Below are 16,902 nucleotides of genomic sequence, written 5' to 3' on the forward strand. Positions count from 1 at the left end.
GAGGTGGGGGAGGGGAGGGCCGGCAGCCCCTCCCCCCCCATCATCAGTCGCGTGGAACGCAAAGAGGTTTATTTACAGGGGGGGGAGGGGACACGGGGGGAGGGGGAAGGGGAGGGGGGACACACGGGGGTCCCCAAGGCACTGGGGGGGGAGGGGGGTGACACGGGGACCCGCCCGGAGGGGGCTGCCACCGTGATGTCACCGCGCCGTCGGCGCGCCCCTCCCTTCAGCGTCGGTGCGCCGTCCCCGTGATGTCACCGCGGCGTCCCCGTGATGTCGCCACACGTCCCCGTGACGTCGCCGGGGCGTTCCCCGTGACGTCGCCGCACGTCCCCGTGATGTCGCCGTATGTCCCCATGACATTGCCACACATCCCGTGATGTCACCGTACGTCCCCGTGACGTCGCCGCACGTCCCGTGATGTCACCACACGTCCCCGTGACGTCGCCGCACGTCCCCGTGACGTCACCGCAGGTCCCCGTGACGTCGCCGCGCCGTCCCCGCAGCCTCCTCGCTGTCGCGTCATCGCGCCGGCACCGCGTCACCGTCGATCGTCCCCGGCCGTCGCCCGCCTCGTCGCCGTGCCGTCATCACGCCGTCACCGCGTCATCACCGCGGGGCCGAGGCAAGGGCGGGGGGGAGGGGAGGGGGGAGGGGACGCGGGGAGGGGGGGTCGTCGGTGACGCGGTCGGGGACGCGGTGACGTCAGTGGCGGGCGCGGGAGATGGCGAGGCCCAGCAGCCCGGCCACGCCCAGCGCCACGCCCCCCACGATGGCCGCGCCCAGCAGCCCATCTGGGGGGGAGGGGGGGACACGTCAGGGGTGGGGACACGTCACACACCCCCCCCCAACCCCTCCCCACCCCCACCCCTTGGGGACACGCGGGGGGCTGGGGGTGCTATGGGGTGCTATAGGGTGCTATGGGGTGATATGGGGTTCTATAGGGTGCTATGGGGTGCTATAGGGTGCTATGGGGTTCTATAGGGTGCTATGGGGTGCTCTGGGGTGCCACGGGTACTATGGGATGCTATGGGGTTCTATAGGGTGCTATGGGGTGCTCTGGGGTGCTGTGGGTGCGATGGGATGATATCGGGTTCTATAAGGTGCTATAGGGTGCCGTGGGGTGCTGTGGGGTGCCATGGGGTGCTATGGGGTGCTGTGGGTGCTATGGGGTGCCAAGGGACAGCATGCAGGGCTATGGGTGCTATGGGGTACCATAGGGTGCTATAGGGTCCTATGGGGTGCTCTGGGTGCTATGGGGCACCATAGGGTGCTATAGGGTCCTACGGGGTGCTTTGGGTGCTATAGGGTGCCATAGGGTGCTATAGGGTCCTACAGGGTTCCATGGGGTGCTGTGGGGCTCCATGGGGTGCCATAGGTGCTATGGGATGCTATGGGGTTCCATAGGGTGCTGTGGGGTGCTGTGGGGTGCCATAGGGTGCTCTGGGTGGCTGTGGGTTGCTATGGGTCGCCGTGGGTCGCGCCGTGGGTCGCGCGGCGGGTCTCACCTCGGCGCATGCGCTGCCGGATGAGGCGCTGCAGCCGCAGCCCCTGCGAGTTGTGGGGTTCGGCCCCCAGCAGCCGCTCCACGTGGGCCAGCGCCCGCTCGTACTCCTGCCCCACGGCCGGGGGGGGACACGGGGGGGGACACACGACACGGGGGGGGGGGGACACACGACACGGGGGGGACACAAATGACACGGGGGGGACACACAACGACACCCCGTGAGCATGGGGGTCCCCTGTGTCCCCCCCCGCCCTCCCTGTGCCCCTCCCCTGTGTCCCCCCCCATGTCCCTGTGTCCCCCCTGTGTCCCCCCCGTGTCCCCCACCTTGAGGCGGTAGTTCCCCAGCGCCAGGTAGAAGGTGTAATCCCGCTGCTCCTCCTTCGTCCCCTTCGGCATCAGCTCTGGGGACACGGGGGGGGGGACACACGACACGGGGGGGGGGGGATGACAAATGACATGGGGGAGGGACACGGGGAGACACGGGGGACACACACACGGGACCCAGGTCAGTCCCTGCTGGGTTCCCCCCCCCACGTCCCCTCTGTCCCCCCCCAACCATGTCCCCCCCCCATCCCTGTGTCCCCCCATGTCCCCCCACATGCCCCCCTCCCTGTCCCCCCATGTCCCCCCTGTCCCCCCCCCATGTCCCCACCCCCCCCACCTTGCAGCAGGGCCACCCCATGTCCCCCCCCCCATGTCCCCAACCCCTCCCAGGTGTCCCCCCCCTCCCACCTTGCAGCAGGGCCACCCCATGTCCCCCTCCCTGTCCCCCCCATGTCCCCCCCGTGTCCCCCCCCGTGTCCCCCCCCCACCTTGGAGCAGGGCCACCCCGCGGGCGACGTCGTTCCTGTAGGGGCTCCTCACCAGTCCCCAGGCGTACTCGAACTGGCAGCGCCGCGACACCGACCCCTCCCGGCGCTGCTCCGCGAACCGGCGCTCCAGCGCCTGGGGTCGGAGGTCAGGGGGCACGGGGGGTCACGGGGGGTCAGGGGGTCACGAGGGTGGGGGGGATGGGGGCACTGGGAGGGGATGCTGGGGGCACTGGGGGAGCGCTGGGGGGCACTGGGAGGGGACAGGGGAGATACTGGGAGCGCTGGGGGGTCACTGGGGGTCACTGGGGGTCACTGGGAGCCCCGTGGGGTCAGGGAGCAGAGGTCACGGCAAAGGGGGCGCCGGGGCGGGGCTTATCCCGGGGGCGTGGCTACCCCTGCGGGGGGGGCGTGTCCAGCCCGTGTGTGGGCGTGGCCACGACCCCAGGGGTGAGAGGGGTCGGACCGAGTGGGCGGAGCTAAGACGGGGGCGTGGGGTCCTGCGCGGGCGTGGCCTGGCGCCGGAAGTGGGAGGCGCCAGGGCCGCGCGGGGGCGTGGCCGCGCAGCGGAGGGCGGTGGGAGTTTGGGGGGGGGAGAGAGAGAGAGAGAGAACGGGGGGGGGGGTCCGCGGGGGCGTGGCCGGGTGGAGGGGCGTGTGGGCGGGGCCACGCCGGGAGGGGCGGGGCCTCACCATCAGGTCCTCCACCGACACGACGTCGTCGAACTCGGGATCCATCGCGAACCCGGAAGCGCCGCGCCTTCCGCCTCCTCCCGCCGCCGCCGCCGCCGGAAGTGACGGTGCGCTCGCTCCGCGCCCCGCCCCTCTCCTCGGCTGCTGCTCCGCCCCCGCCGCCGGGCCACGCCCCCCCGGCAACGCCATAGCAACGCAGTTGCTATGGCGTTGCCGGGGGGGCGTGGCCCGGCGGCGGGGGCGTGGCCAGGCGGCGGAGGAGGCGTGGCCTGCCCCCCCCCGAGCTCCCCTATGGAATTTGGCTGGGGGGGGGGGGGCAAATACCTGGGTGCCCTCTGACCTCTGGGGGGGCCCCCCCGAATATTTGGGCCCCCTACTAATTAGGGGGGCCCCCCCAAACCCCTGGGTCCCCCTATGAACATTTATGCCCCCCCCCCCAATTCCTGGGTGCCTTATAAACTTTTTGCCCCCCCCCCTCCAAAAACCCCTCCCCTATGAATTATGGGGGACCCCCCCCCAACCACCAGGGTCCCTTATTAATTGTGCTCCCCCCCCCAAAACCCCTTGGGTCCCCCCCCCCAAATCCCCTTTGTCCCCCATAAACTATGGGGGTGCCCCCCCCTTTGGGTCCCCTATGAATTATGGGGGGGGGCCCCCTATAAACTTGGGGGACCCCCCCCCAAATCCCTGCATCCCCTATAACCTGCCTCCCCCCCCCCCAACACCTGGGTCCCTCAGGGCGTGGCGGGCGCGTCACGGGGGCCCGTGGGCGGGGCCGGGGCGTGGCAGCACCCACAAAAGGGCCCCCCCCCCCCGCCCCCAACCTTCGTGGCCCCCCCGGGGGCAGCCATGGCCGTGTACCGGGTGCGGGTGAGCACGGGCCCCCAGGCCCTGGCCGGGACCATGGACGCCGTCGCCGTCACCCTGGTGGGCACCCGTGGGTGCAGCCCCCGCACCCCCCTCGACCGCTGGGGGCTCGACTTCGCCTGCGGCTCGGTGAGACCCCAAAGTTGGGAGGGGGGGGGGGACACGGGATGGGATACCCGGAGCCCTGGGTCCTTTGGTGGGGGGGGGGCACCCAGGTGCCTGGGTCCCTTACTGGGGGGACACTGGGGGGCACCCAGATATCTGGGTCCCTTAGTGGGGGGGACACCCGGACCCCTGGGTCTTCTACTGGGGGGACTGGGGGGCACCCAGGTGCCTGGGTCCTTTATTGAGGGGACTGGGGGGCACCTGGGTCCCCTATTAGGGGGGTGGGGGGCACCCAGACCCCTGGGTCCTCTATTGGGGGGACTGGGGGGCACCCAGATATCTAGGTCCCTTAGTGAGGGGGGCACTTGGACCCCTGGGTCCTCTATTAGGGGGCTGGGGGGCACCCAGACCCCTGGGTCCCTTGTTGGGGGGACTGGGGGGCACCCAGATACCTGGGTCCCTTAGTGGGGGGGGCACCTGGACCCCTGGGTCTTCTACGGGGGGGACTGGGGGGCACCCAGGTGCCTGGGTCCCTTATTGAGGGGACTGGGGGGCACCTGGGTCCCCTATTAGGGGGTTGGGGGGCACCCAGACCCCTGGGTCCCTTATTGGGGTGACTGGGGGGCACCTGGGTCCTCTGTTAGGGGGGTGGGGGCCACCCAGACCCCTGGGTCCTCTATTGGAGGGGGGCTGGGGGCCACCCAGACCCCTGGGTCCCTTATTGGGCGGACTGGGGGGCACCCAGATCCTTTGGTCCCGTATTGAGGGGGCCTGGGGGCACCTGGCTCCTCTACTGGGGGGACTGGGGGGCACCCAGATGCCTGGGTCCCTCACTGGGGGGGGCACCCGGACCCCTGGGTCCTCTACTGGGAGGACTGGGGGGCACCCAGACCCCTGGGTCCCTTGTTGGGGGGACTGGGGGGCACCCAAATGCCTGGGTCCCTTACTGGGGGGGGCTGGGTCCTCTCTTGGGGGGGCGTGGGGGGCACCTAGGTGCCTGGGTCCCTTACTGGGGGGACTGGGGGCACCTGGACCCCTGGGTCCCTTACTGGGGGGGCACACAGATGCCTGGGTACCCCCCCCCCGGCAAAGCGGCCATGGGAGTCTCCGATGTCCTGGGGGACCCAGGTGTCCGGGGGGGCCCCCCCATAATTTCTAGGGGACCCAGGGGCTGCCCGGAGCTGTGTCCTCGTCCTGGCTGGGGCGGGGGGGGGACAGGGGACATGGGGGGATGTGGGGGGACACGGGGGACACGGGGAGGACAGGCTGCGGTGGGTGACCCACCGCGGGGTGGGGGCGGTGATATGGTGACGGCGTATGTCAGCAGGGTGAGTGCTGCGGGGCGGTGATGGTGACACACACGGTGACACACACGGTGACATGTGGTGACACACGGTGACACACGGTGCTGCCACCACCCGCTGGCGGGACGGGCACCGTGGGGTGGTGACAGTGACATGGTGACGGTGACACGGTGACGGTGCTGGTGACACGATGACAGTGCCACGGTGACGGTGATGGTGACACAGTGACGTAGCGAGGGTGACGTGATGATGCCGATGGTGATGGTGACACGGTGACACGGCAGCGGTGATGGTGCCGGTGGTGGTGACGTCGTGACATGGTGATGGTGACAGTGCCACGGTGCCGGTGACACAGTGACGTTGTGACTGTGACATGGTGCTGGTGACACTGGGATGGTGACACAGTGACATGGTGCCAGTCCCGTGGCAAAGGTGATGGTGCCGGTGACACGGTGACATGGTGATGGTGATGGTGCCGTGGTGCTGGTGACATGATGACGGTGACATGGCGATGGTGATGGTGCCGTGGTGCCACGGTGATGGCGACTCAGTGACATGATGACGGTGACACGGTCATGGGCGATGGTGCCACGGTGCTGGTGACGTGGTGACATGATGACGGTGACACGGCGATGGCGATGGTGCCACGGTGCCGGTGCCACCGTCCGGCCGCGGGGCGGGTCCCGTCGGGCGGGGCGGGCGTGACGCCGACGCGTCGACGCTGACGCTGTCCCCTGCCCCCCAGCGTGGCGAGTACCGCGTGGCGGCCCCCCGGGCGCTGGGACGCCTGTTGCTGGTGCGGGTGCACAAGGAGCCCTTCGGGTCCCTCCCCGAAAGCTCCTGGTTCCTGGAGAACCTCTGCGTCTGGCTGGAGGGGGCGGAGCCGCCCCCGGACACGCCCGCCGACACCACGCCCGCCAACGCCACGCCCGCCCGTGGACCCACCGGCGGCAGCGGGGACCCGGAGGACGATGGCACTGAGGGCAGCGACGCCGAGGAGGGGTACGACAGCGAGGAGGACGAGGTGACGGGGAGCGACGGCGACGGCGAGGACGCCGGTGACGCTGACGAGGACGCGGGTGACGACGTCGGCGATGCCGCCGAGGACGCCTGGGATGGTGAGGATGCGGGTGACGCCGAGGACCCCGATGACGCCGAGGACCCCGATGATGCCGATGACGCGGGTGACGCCGAGGACCCCGATGACGCCGAGGACCCCGATGACGCCGATGACGCGGGTGACGCCGAGGACGAGGCCCCCCCCGGCCCCTTCCACTTCCCCTGCTACCGCTGGCTGCAGGGCTACGGCACCTGGGAGCTGGCCGAGGGCACAGGTAGGGACACCGGCGCCCCTGGGTGTCCCCCCCACCCTGGGGGTGTCCCTGTTGTGTGTGTCCCCCCCCTCGGACCCCCGGGTCCCTCACGGGTGCCACCATCCCACAGCCAAAACGCCAGCGCAGGAGCGTCACCCGCTGCTCCAGCGGCTCCGGCGGCGTCACCTCGCTCAGCAGCGGCGCCGGTACCGGTGAGCACCCGGGCGTGGGGGTGTCCAGCCCCCCCCCCCCGACACCTGGGTGTCCCCCCCCGGACACCTGGGTGTCACCGTTCCTGTCCCCCCCCGACACCTGGGTCCCCCCGGTCTGTCCCTGGGGTGCAGCCTGGTTTAGCTGGGGGGGGTCTTATTGCCCCCCGGGGGGGGTTATTGCTCCCCGGGGGGGGTTTATTGCCCCCTGGGGGGGTGTCACCCCCATTACACCCCTTTGGGAGGGTCTTATTGCCCACCGGGGGGTTATTTACCCCCCTTATTATCCCCTCAGAGGGCCTGTTGTTGCCCCCAGGGGGGTGTCAGCCCCATTATTGCCCCCCCTGGGGGGTGTTATTGCCTCCCCGGGGGGGGTTTATTACCCCCACAGGGGTATAACCCCCCTCATTTCCCCCTTGGAGGGGCTGTTGTTGCCCCCAGGGGGGTACTACCCCTAGTATTGACCCCCCCAGGGGGGTGTTATTGCCCCCAGAAGAGTGTTACTCCCATTATTGCCCCCCCAGGGGGTTGTAACCCCCATTATTGCCCCCCCAGGGGCTTTATTGCCCCCCCAGGCAGGTGTAACCCCCCTTATTGCCCCCCCCAGGGGGGTGTTATTGCCCCTGGGAGGGTGTAACCCCCACTATACCCCCCCTGGGGGGCCGTTATTGCCCCTTGGGGGGGTTTTACCCCCTTATACCCCCCCTCGGGGGTGTCACCCCATCATTGCCCCCCCCCAGGCTGTCCCGCTTCGCCCCGGGGCTGCCCTGGGCTCTGCCCTCCGGGACCCCCCCGGACCCCGACCTCCGCTACTCCGTGCCCAAGGCCGCCGCCTTCTACCTGCGGGGGAGCACGGCGTGAGTGTGACCCCTGACCTCTGACCCCCCCGCCATGACCCCGACCCCCTTGATCCTGACACGCCCCACCCCCCCCCCCCAAGGCCAAACTGCCCTGCCTGACCGGGAATGGCCCCGCCTCCCCTCTCCGAGGCCCCGCCTCCCCTCTCCGAGGCCCCGCCTCCCCTCTCCGAGGCCCCGCCTCCCCTGCCATGGCCCCGCCTTTCTCTACCCTGGCCCCTCCCTTCCCCCGGCTGGCCCCGCCTCCCCCTGCCGTGGCCCCGCCTTCCTCTACCACAGCCCCTCCCTTCCCCCGGCTGGCCCCGCCCTCCCGCTCAACCCACTGTCCCCTCAGCCCCGCCTCCGGCCCCGCCCCCAAGCCCCAAGCCCCGCCCCCTCCCCGCCCTCCCACTGCCTGCCTCCTGCCCGGCCCTGTCCCCCCCCGTGTCCCCCCGTGTCCCCCCGTGTCCCCTGTCCCCCCCTTGTGTCCCCACACCCCCTGCCCCCCGCCATGTCTCCCCGTCCCCCCCGTGTCCCCACATCCCCTGTGTTCCCCCCCCCCCGTCCCCTGTGTCCCCCATGTCCCCCCGTCCCCCGTGTCCCCCCCCCACGTCCCCCGTGTCGTGCCCCCCCCCCAGGACCCTCGACTCCAAGCTCCGGGGGTTCCTGGACCGTCCCAGCTCCTGGCCGAGCCTGGAAGCCATCGCCCGTGTCTTCTGCTGCTTCCACACCCCCGTCACCGGTGGGGACATTGGGGGGGGGGACACGGGGGGACGTGGGATGACATGGGGGGGACATGGAGGGGATGTGGGGGGGCACAGAGGGGACACGGGGGGGGACGTGGAGGGGACAGGGGGGCCACGGAGGACACGGGATGACATGGGGGGGGACATGGAGGGGATGGGGGGACACGGGGGACTGGGAAGGGGGACACGGGGGGGCACAGAGGGGGGATATGGGGGGACGCAAGCGGGACACGGGGGTGACGTGGGGGGGGGACGACAAAGTGGGGGGGACACAGGTCCACGGCCACCCACTTCACCACAAGGGACCCGGGGGTCTGGGGGGGCACCCAGGGGTCCAGGGGACATTCAGGGATCTGGGGGGCACCCAGTTGTTGGGGGGGGCACCCAGGGGACACCTATTTGTGTCCCCCCCCCGCAGAGTACGTGCTGCGGCACTGGCAGGACGACGCGTTTTTCGGGGCGCAGTACCTGAGCGGGGTGAACCCCGTCCTGCTGCGCCGCTGCTCCCGCCTGCCCCCCAACTTCCCCGTCACCCCCCCCATGGTGGCACCCAGCCTCGGCCCCGCCACCTGCCTCCGGCGCGAGATGGAGGTCGGCCGCCCCCCCAGCCCCTGGGTGGGGGGTCCCGGGGGTCCGGGGGGTCACGGGGACCCCGGGGTTTGGGGGGACCCAGGGGCCTGGGGCAGGGGGGGGGGGCTCGGGGACCCTGGGGTTTGGGGGGACCCTGGCATCTGGGGGGGCACCCAGGGGTCTGTGGCAAGGTGGGGGGTCCCAGGGGTCTTGGGGACCCCGGGGTTTGGGGGTGCCCAGGCATCTGGGGGGGCACCCAGGAGTCCAGGACAGGGTGTGGGGGTCCCAGGGGTCAAGGGGACACCGGGGTTTGGGGGGTCTCAGGGGTCTGGAGCAGGGTGGGGGGTCCCAGGGGTCTCAGGGACCCCAGGGTTTGGGGGGTCCCAGGCATTGGGGGGGCACCCAGGGGTCTGTGGCAGGGTGGGGGTCATGGGGACCCCAGGATTTGGGGGGTCCTGGGCATCTGGGGGGGTGTCCCAGGTATCCAGGAGAGGGTGGGGGGGGTCCCAGTTATCTGGGATGGTTGGGGGGGGGGGACCCCAGTGTCCAGGTCAGGGTGGGGGGGACACCCAGGTGTCTGGGGGGGGGGACACCCAGTCATCTGGGGGGGGGAACCCCAGATATTTTGGGGGACACCCAGGCATCAGGGGGACACCCAGCTATCTGGGGGTGACCTAGGCATTGGGGGGACACCCAGGTACTTGGGGGGGGACACCCAGGCATCTGGGCTGACACCCCCCCCCCTTTTTTCTGCCCCGCCCCCCCCCAGAAGGGGAACATCTACCTGGCGGACTACGCGGTGCTGGAGGGGCTCCCCACGGCCGAGATCGACGGACACCCCACTTTTGTGGCCGCCCCCCTCTGCCTCCTGCACCAGCGCCCCGACGGGCAGCTCCTGCCCATCGCCATCCAGGTGGGACCCCGCGCCCGGGGGGGGGGACACACGCGTGGGGGGGGGTCCCTGGGGGCTGGGGGGGGGCTCAGGTATTGGGGAGGGGATCTAGGGAGCTGGTGGGGGGGGGATCTGGGTGTTTGGGGGGGAATTCAGGGGGCTGGGGGGGGCACCCAGGTGTTTGGGGGGGACCCAGGGGTCTGGGTGGGGGGGGGCCCAGGTGTTTGGGGGGACCCCAGGTATTGGGGGGGATTCAGGGGGCTGGGTAGGGGACCCAGGTATTGGGGGGGGGACCCAGGGGTCTGGTGGGGGGGGCACCCAGGTGTTTTGGGGGGGACCCAGGGGTCTGGTGGGGTGGACCCAGGTGTTTTCAGGGGGGACCCAGGGGTCTTGGTGGGGGGGATCCAGGTGTCCGGGGGGGTCCCAGGTGTCTGGGGGGGTGTCACAGGAGTTGGGGGGGACCCAGGTTTTTAGGGGGGACCCAGGGGTCTGGGGGGGCACCCGGGTGTCTGGGGGGGCACCCAGGCATCCTGGTGTGGGTGTGAGGGGGGGGACACATGACACCCAGATATCTGGGTGGCGGGTGGGGGGGGGGATGTGTGCAATCCACATCTCTGTGGGTGGGGGGCACCCAGGCCCTGGGGGGGGACGCACACCCCACCCGAGATACCCAGACGTGTGGGCGCAGGGGTTGGGGAAGAGACCACCCTCCTCCATCCCACCAACATGACCCCCCCCCCCCCCCCAAAAAAAAAGCTGTCGCAGCACCCTGGCCCCCGGAGCCCCATTTTCCTGCCGAGCGACCCCCCCTGGGTGTGGGTGCTGGCCAAGACGTGGGTGCGCAGCGCTGAGTTCCACGTCCACGAGGCGCTGAGCCACCTCCTGCGCTCCCACCTCCTGGGGGAGGTCTACACCCTCGCCACCCTCCGCCACCTGCCCCCCCAGCACCCCATTTTCAAGGTGTGGTGGGTTTTTTTTTTGGGGGGGGGGGGCGTGGGAGACCCCCCCCCCCCCCGCTGTGGCTGGGGGCAGGGGAGGTGGGAGAGTGGGAGATTTTGAGGGGGGGGGGAGTTGGGTGTTGGGGTGGGAGGCAGGAGTCTGGGGGGGGGAACACGCTGGTATTGGGGTGGGGGGGCACCCAGGTGTCCAGGTATAGGGGGACCCGGGCGTCTGGGGCACCCACGGGACCCCAGTGTCTGGATATGGGGGGGACACTGGTGTCCACATTTGGGGGGACCTGGGTGTCAGGGTCCTGCCACCCATGGGACCCCGGTGTCCGGGTGTTGGGGGACCCAGGTGTCCACTTTTGGGGGGACCCAGGTGTTGGGACCTGGGGGGACCTGGGTGCTGGGGTGCTGGCACCCATGGGACCCCAGTGTCTGGATATGGGGGCGACCCAGGTGTCCACTTTTTGGGGGACCCAGGTGTCTGGGTATGGGGGGACCCAGGCATTGGGACACAGGGGGCACCCAGGTGTTGGGGTGCTGGCACCCGTGGGACCCCAGCACCCATGGGACCCCAGTGTCTGGGTATAGGGGTGTCCACATTTTGGGGGACCCAGGTGTTGGGACCCAGGGTGACATGGGTGTGGGGACCCCGTCACCCACGGGACCCCAGTGTCTGGATATGGGGGGGACCCCGGTGTCCGCATTTGGGGGGACCTGGGTGTTGGGGTCCTGGCACCCATGGGACCCCAGTGTCTGGGTATAGGGGTGTCCACATTTTGGGGGACCCAGGTGTTGGGACCCAGGGTGACATGGGTGTGGGGACCCCGTCACCCACGGGACCCCAGTGTCTGGATATGGGGGGGACCCCGGTGTCCGCATTTGGGGGGACCTGGGTGTTGGGGTCCTGGCACCCATGGGACCCCGTGTCCAGGTGTTGGGGGACCCAGGTGTTGGGATCTGGGGGGACCCAGGTGTTGGGGTGCTGGCACCCATGGGACCCTGGTGTCTGGATATGGGGGGGACCCTGGTGTCCACTTTTTGGGGGACCCAGGTGTTGTGGCGTTGGCACCCGTGGGACCCCAGCACCCATGGGACCCCGGTGTCTGGATATGGGGGGGACCCCGGTGTCCACTTTTTGGGGGACCCAGGTGTCTGGGTATGGGGGCACCCAGGCATTGGGACACGGGGGGCACCCGGGTGTTGGGGTGCTGGCACCCGTGGGACCCCAGCACCCATGGGACCCCAGTGTCTGGGTATAGGGGTGACCACATTTTGGGGGATCCAGGTGTCTGGGTATGGGGGCACCCAGGTGTTGGGACCTGGGGAGACCTGGGTGTCGGGACCCCCTCACCCGTGGGACCCCAGCACCCATGGGACCCCGGCGTGTGGATACGGGGGAACCCCAGTGTCCACATTTGGGGGGACCCAGGTGTCTGGGTATGGGGGGGGACCCGGGTGTTGGGAGCCGGGGTGACGTGGGTGTGGGGACCCCGTCACCCGTGGGACCCCGTCACCCACGGGACCCCCCGGCGTCCGATCGCCCGCAGCTGCTGGTGCCGCACACCCGCTTCACGGTGCACATCGCCACCCTGGCCAGGAGGTTCCTGCTCAACCCCGGGGGGGTCTTCGACCGGGTGGGTGCAGACGGGGTCTGGGGGCGTTTATGGGTGCTGGGGGGGGGTGGGGAAGGGGTCTGGGGAGGCTTTGGAGGGATTTGGGGGTCCTTGGGGATGGGGGTGGGGGTCTAAGGGGGGGGTGTGGGGGGATATTGGGGGTATGGGGGGGTGAGGGGGTGGTTGGAGGGATTTTGGGGGGATTTGGATTGATTTTGGGGGGGGACTGGTGGGATCTCGTGGGATTTGGGTGCATTTTGGGGGGATTTGGGGCGTTTGGGGGCGATTTGAGGGTATGTAGATTTTAGTGGGATTTGGAGGCATTCTAGGGGCGTTTAGATGGATTTGGGGGGATTCGGATGGATTGGGGGGTGTTTCGGAGGGATTCAGGGTGTTTCAGAGGGATTTGGGTGCGTTATGGAGGGATTTGTTGGGATTTGGGGGCATTTTGGGAAGTTTGGGGTGCATTTGGACAGATTTGGGTGGGATTTGGGGGCATTTTGCGGGGAGTTTGGTGGGATTTGGTGGGTTTTGTGGGCGTTCTGGGGGCATTTCGATGGATTCTGGAGGCATTCGGATGGATTTTGGTGGGATTTGGGGGCATTTTGCTGGGATTTGGGGGCATCTTGGGGGATATAGGGGTCATTTAGGGGTGTTTTAGTGGGATTTGGATAGATTTTGTTGGGGTTTGGGGGCATTTTGGTGGGATCTGGGAGGATTTGGGGGCGTTTTGGTGAGATTTGGGGGCATTTTGGTGAGATTTGGATAGATTTTGGTGGGATTTGGGGGCATTTTGGAGGGATTTGGTGGGATCTGCTGGGATTTGGGGGTATTCTGGTGGGATTTGGGGGCATTTTGGAGGGATTTAGGGGCGTTTTGGTGGGATTTGAATAGATTTGGGAGGGATTTGGGGGCATTTTGGAGGGATTTGGTGGGATCTGCTGGGATTTGGGGGTATTCTGGTGGGATTTGGGGGCATTTTGGAGGGATTTAGGGGTGTTTTGGTGGGATTTGAATAGATTTTGGAGGGATTGGGGGGCATTTTGGAGAGATTTGGGCTATTTTGGTGGGATTTGGGGCTGGTTTGGTGGGATCTGGTGGGATTTGGGGGCATTCTGGTGGGATTTGGCTGGCTTTTGCCGGGATTTGGGCTATTTTGGTGGGATTTGGGGCTGGTTTGGTGGGATGCGGTGGGATTCGGGGGGGGGAAGCGGGGGGTGCCGGTCGCGGCAGAGACTGAGCGGTGCCGCAGGCGGTGGCCCTGGGCCGGCGGGGGCTGCTGCGGCTGGTGGCGCGGGGGCTGCGGGAGCTGCCCTACGCCGCCCTCGTGCTGCCGCGGGACCTGCGCCGCCGCGGCGTCACCCGCACGCGCCGATACCACTTCGCCGACGACGCCCGGCGCATCTGGGCCGCCATCCGCAGGTGGGAGAGCCCTCGTGCCCCCTCGTGCCCCCTCGTGCATCGTCTTGTGTGCCCTGGTGTCTCCTCACCTGATCTTCCGCGCTCTCTCGTGCCTCCTCGTGCATCCCCGTGCAGTTCTGTGCCCCCTCGTGCGTCCTCGTGCGTCCTCGTGCGTCCTCTTGTGCTCCCTGGTGTCTCCTCACCTGACCTTCCACACTCTCTCGTGCCCCCTCGTGCCCCCTCGTGCATCCCCTTGTGCTCCCTGGTGTCTGCTCACCTGACCTTCCGCGCTCTCTCGTGCCTCCTTGTGCCTCCTCGTGCGTCCTCGTGCGAGAAGTGGACATGGGGGGGTTGGGGGGGGGTCGCAGGCATCCGGCCTGACCCCCCCGCCCCCCCCCAGCTTCGTGAAGGGCATCGTGCAGCACTACTACCCGTGCGACGCGGCCGTGCGAGAGGACCCCGAGCTGCAGGCCTGGGTGGGCGAGATCTTCCACAAGGGTTTCCTCGGCCGCCGCAGCTCAGGTGCCCTTGCATGGGGGGGGGGGCACGATGACATGACCCCGGTTTGACCCCCCGTGACCCTCGCGTGACCCCCCCGGTGACCCTCATGTGATGACCCCCCCAGTGAGGCCCTGACCCCTGTTTGACCCCTGTGACCCTCCCGTGACCCCCATGGGAGGCCCAACCCCCATGTGACCCCTGCATGACCTTTATCTGACCTCTGTAACCCTTGTATGACCCCTGTGTGACCCGTATGTGACCCCTGTGTGACCCCTGTAACCCCTCATGTGACCCCGTGTGACCCCTGTATGACACACACGTGACCCCTATAACCCTTGTGTGACCTGTGACCCCTGTATGACCCCTGTAACCCTTATATGACCCCTGCGTGACCCTTGTGCGACCCCTATGTGACCCCTGTGTGACCTCTGTAACCCTTATATGACCCCTCGTGTGACCCCTGTAACCCCTCGTGTGACCCCTGTGCCCCTTATATGACCCCTGTGCGACCCCTGTGCCCCCTGTGTGACCCATGACCCCCGTGTGACCCCTGTAACCCTTATGCGACCCTCCCGTGACCCCCCGTGACCCTCCCGTGACCCCCAGGGGTGCCGTCCCGCCTGCGCTCCATCCCCGCCCTCGTCACCTTCGTCACCGTCATCATCTACAGCTGCTCCGCCCACCACGCCGCCACCAACAGCGGGCAGGTGGGGGGCACTGGGTGCTGGGGGGGGCAATGGGTGCTATGGGGGGGTCTGGGGGGGCAGTGGGTGCTATGGGGGGTCTGGGTGCTGGGGGGAGTGGGTGCTATGGGGGGGGGGTCTGGGTGCTACAGGGGGGTCAGTGGGTGGTATGGGGGGGTCCCAGACACCTGGGTGCCTGGGGGGGGGTCAGTGGGTGCTGTGGGGGGGGGCAGATGCCTGGGTCCCTGTGGGGGTCGGTGGGTGCTATGGGGGGGTCAGTGGATGCTATGAGGGGGTGGGACCCAGACCCCTGGAGGGTCAGTGGGTGCTATGGGGGGATCAGCGGGTGCTGGGGGGGGGGGCGAACCCCAGCCCCCCATATTCACCCCCCCCCCCCCCGCCGGGGCAGTTTGAGCTGGGCGCCTTCGTGCCCAACATGCCGGCCGCCATGCGGCAACCGCCGCCGGAGACGAAGGAGCCGCTGTCGGAGGGCGAGTTCCTGGCGGCGCTGCCGGCCATGAACACCACCGTCGTCACCCTGGGGGTGCTCTGGGTGCTGCGCAACGAGCCCTTCGACATGGTGAGGGGGGGGCGCCCGGCCCGGGGGGGGTGGGCTGGGGGGGGATACCCCTAAATCCTGGGCTTCCCCCGCCGCCAAAATGGTGGCGCGACCCCGGCGGGACCCCCCTACGCCACCCCTGGGTGACCCTCGTGGGGCTCCTGTGACCCCCCCAGGGGTTTGGGTGCCCCCCATGACCCCCGATGACCCCCATGACCCCAATGACCCCCCCACATTCCAATGACCCCCGTTCCCCAAAGCACCCAACCCTTTGACTCCCCTCCATGACGCCAAGACCCCCCAGGGGTTTGGGTGCCCCCCCATGACCCCCAATGACCCCCCATGACCCCAATGACCCCTAGGGGTTTGATTGCCCCCCCATGACCCCAATGACCCCCCACATTCCAATGACCCCCATCCCCCAAAGCACCCAACCCTTTGACTCCCCTCCATGACCCCAAGACCCCCCAGGGGTTTGGGTGCCCCCCCATGACCCCCAATGACCCCCCATGACCCCCAATGACCCGCAGCTGCTTGGTTGCCCCCCCATGACCCCAGTGACCCCCCCACATTGCAATGACCCCCATCCCCCCAAGCACCCAACTCTTTAACTCCCCTCCATGACCCCAAGACCCCCCCCCCAGGGGTTTGGGTGCCCCCCCAATGCCCCCCCATGACCCCTAATGACCCCCCCATGACCCCAATGACCCCCAGGGGTTTGCTTATGACCCCCATGACCCCCCCCATTCCAACGACCCCCATCCCCCCAAGCACCCAACCCTTTGACTCCCCCCCAAGACCCCAAGACCCCCCAGGGGTTTGGGTGACCCCTGACCCCCCCGTCCCCCCCCAGCGCCCGCTGGGCTGTTACCCCGAGCAGCATTTCACGGAGGAAACCCCCCGACGCCTCATCGGCGCCTTCCAGCGCCGCTTGGCCGCCATTTCCCGCCGCATCCGCCGCCGCAACGCCGGCCTGGCGCTGCCCTACGCCTACCTGGACCCCGCCCGCATCGAGAACAGCGTCGCCATCTGAGGGGGGGCGGGACCCCCCCCCGGGGGGCTGGGTGCCTTTTTGGGGGGGGTGCCTGAGCGTTTGGGTGCCATTGGGTTGGGTTCTTGGGGGTCTGGGTGCCATTTGGGGGCCTTTCGAGGGTCCACAAGGACCCCTCGGTTCTTTGTAGGGGGGGCTGGGGGGGATTTGGGGTGCTGGGGGGGTCTCTGGGGGTCTGGGTGCCTTTTTTGGGGGGGGTCTGGGTGTCTGGGTGCCATTTTGTTGGGTTCTTGGGGGGCTGGATGCCATTTGGGGGCCTTTCGAGGGTCCACAAGGACCCCTCGGTTCTTTGTAGGG

General features: G+C 68.8%; 2 protein-coding genes across 3 annotated transcripts; one reads left to right on the top strand and one right to left on the bottom strand.

The window, feature by feature from the left end:
* Positions 1–54: 54 nt before the first annotated feature.
* Positions 55–3,133, bottom strand: FIS1 (fission, mitochondrial 1). Its single transcript, XM_075042325.1, has 5 exons — positions 3,009–3,133; positions 2,320–2,452; positions 1,832–1,908; positions 1,509–1,614; positions 55–794 (listed from the first exon to the last, which is right to left on the bottom strand). Exons 1-5 carry the CDS (start codon positions 3,051–3,053, stop codon positions 706–708), a joined length of 450 nt encoding a protein of 149 aa, XP_074898426.1. The 5' UTR covers positions 3,054–3,133; the 3' UTR covers positions 55–705.
* LOC142037786 (polyunsaturated fatty acid lipoxygenase ALOX15B-like) lies at positions 3,031–16,724 on the top strand. Of its 2 annotated transcripts, none has more exons than XM_075042324.1 (15): positions 3,031–3,115; positions 3,856–4,004; positions 6,030–6,618; positions 6,728–6,809; positions 7,547–7,663; positions 8,281–8,384; positions 8,807–8,979; positions 9,728–9,871; positions 10,607–10,810; positions 12,345–12,431; positions 13,663–13,832; positions 14,212–14,333; positions 14,919–15,019; positions 15,405–15,575; positions 16,408–16,724. In XM_075042324.1, exons 2-15 carry the CDS (start codon positions 3,858–3,860, stop codon positions 16,585–16,587), a joined length of 2,391 nt encoding a protein of 796 aa, XP_074898425.1. In that variant the 5' UTR covers positions 3,031–3,115; positions 3,856–3,857; the 3' UTR covers positions 16,588–16,724. The 2 variants fall into 2 exon arrangements, with proteins under 2 accessions (XP_074898425.1, XP_074898424.1); XM_075042323.1 differs by having other exon boundaries at positions 3,033–3,115; positions 3,747–4,004.
* Positions 16,725–16,902: the final 178 nt, after the last annotated feature.

The sequence above is a fragment of the Buteo buteo genome, chromosome 12, assembly GCF_964188355.1.
Source record: "Buteo buteo chromosome 12, bButBut1.hap1.1, whole genome shotgun sequence".
NCBI classification, from domain to species: domain Eukaryota; kingdom Metazoa; phylum Chordata; class Aves; order Accipitriformes; family Accipitridae; genus Buteo; species Buteo buteo.

Excerpts from the sequence above, each read along its gene's own strand:
- FIS1 (XM_075042325.1), bottom strand. The coding sequence starts at position 3,053 with ATGGATCCCGAGTTCGACGACGTCGTGTCGGTGGAGGACCTGATG. Across the intron at positions 1,615-1,831 it reads TGGGGAACTACCGCCTCAAG|GAGTACGAGCGGGCGCTGGC; the intron begins GTGGGGGACACG and ends GCCGTGGGGCAG. Across the intron at positions 795-1,508 it reads CCGGCAGCGCATGCGCCGAG|ATGGGCTGCTGGGCGCGGCC; the intron begins GTGAGACCCGCC and ends CCTCCCCCCCAG.
- LOC142037786 (XM_075042324.1), top strand. The coding sequence starts at position 3,858 with ATGGCCGTGTACCGGGTGCGGGTGAGCACGGGCCCCCAGGCCCTGGCC. Across the intron at positions 6,619-6,727 it reads GGAGCTGGCCGAGGGCACAG|CCAAAACGCCAGCGCAGGAG; the intron begins GTAGGGACACCG and ends ACCATCCCACAG. Across the intron at positions 14,334-14,918 it reads CCTCGGCCGCCGCAGCTCAG|GGGTGCCGTCCCGCCTGCGC; the intron begins GTGCCCTTGCAT and ends CGTGACCCCCAG.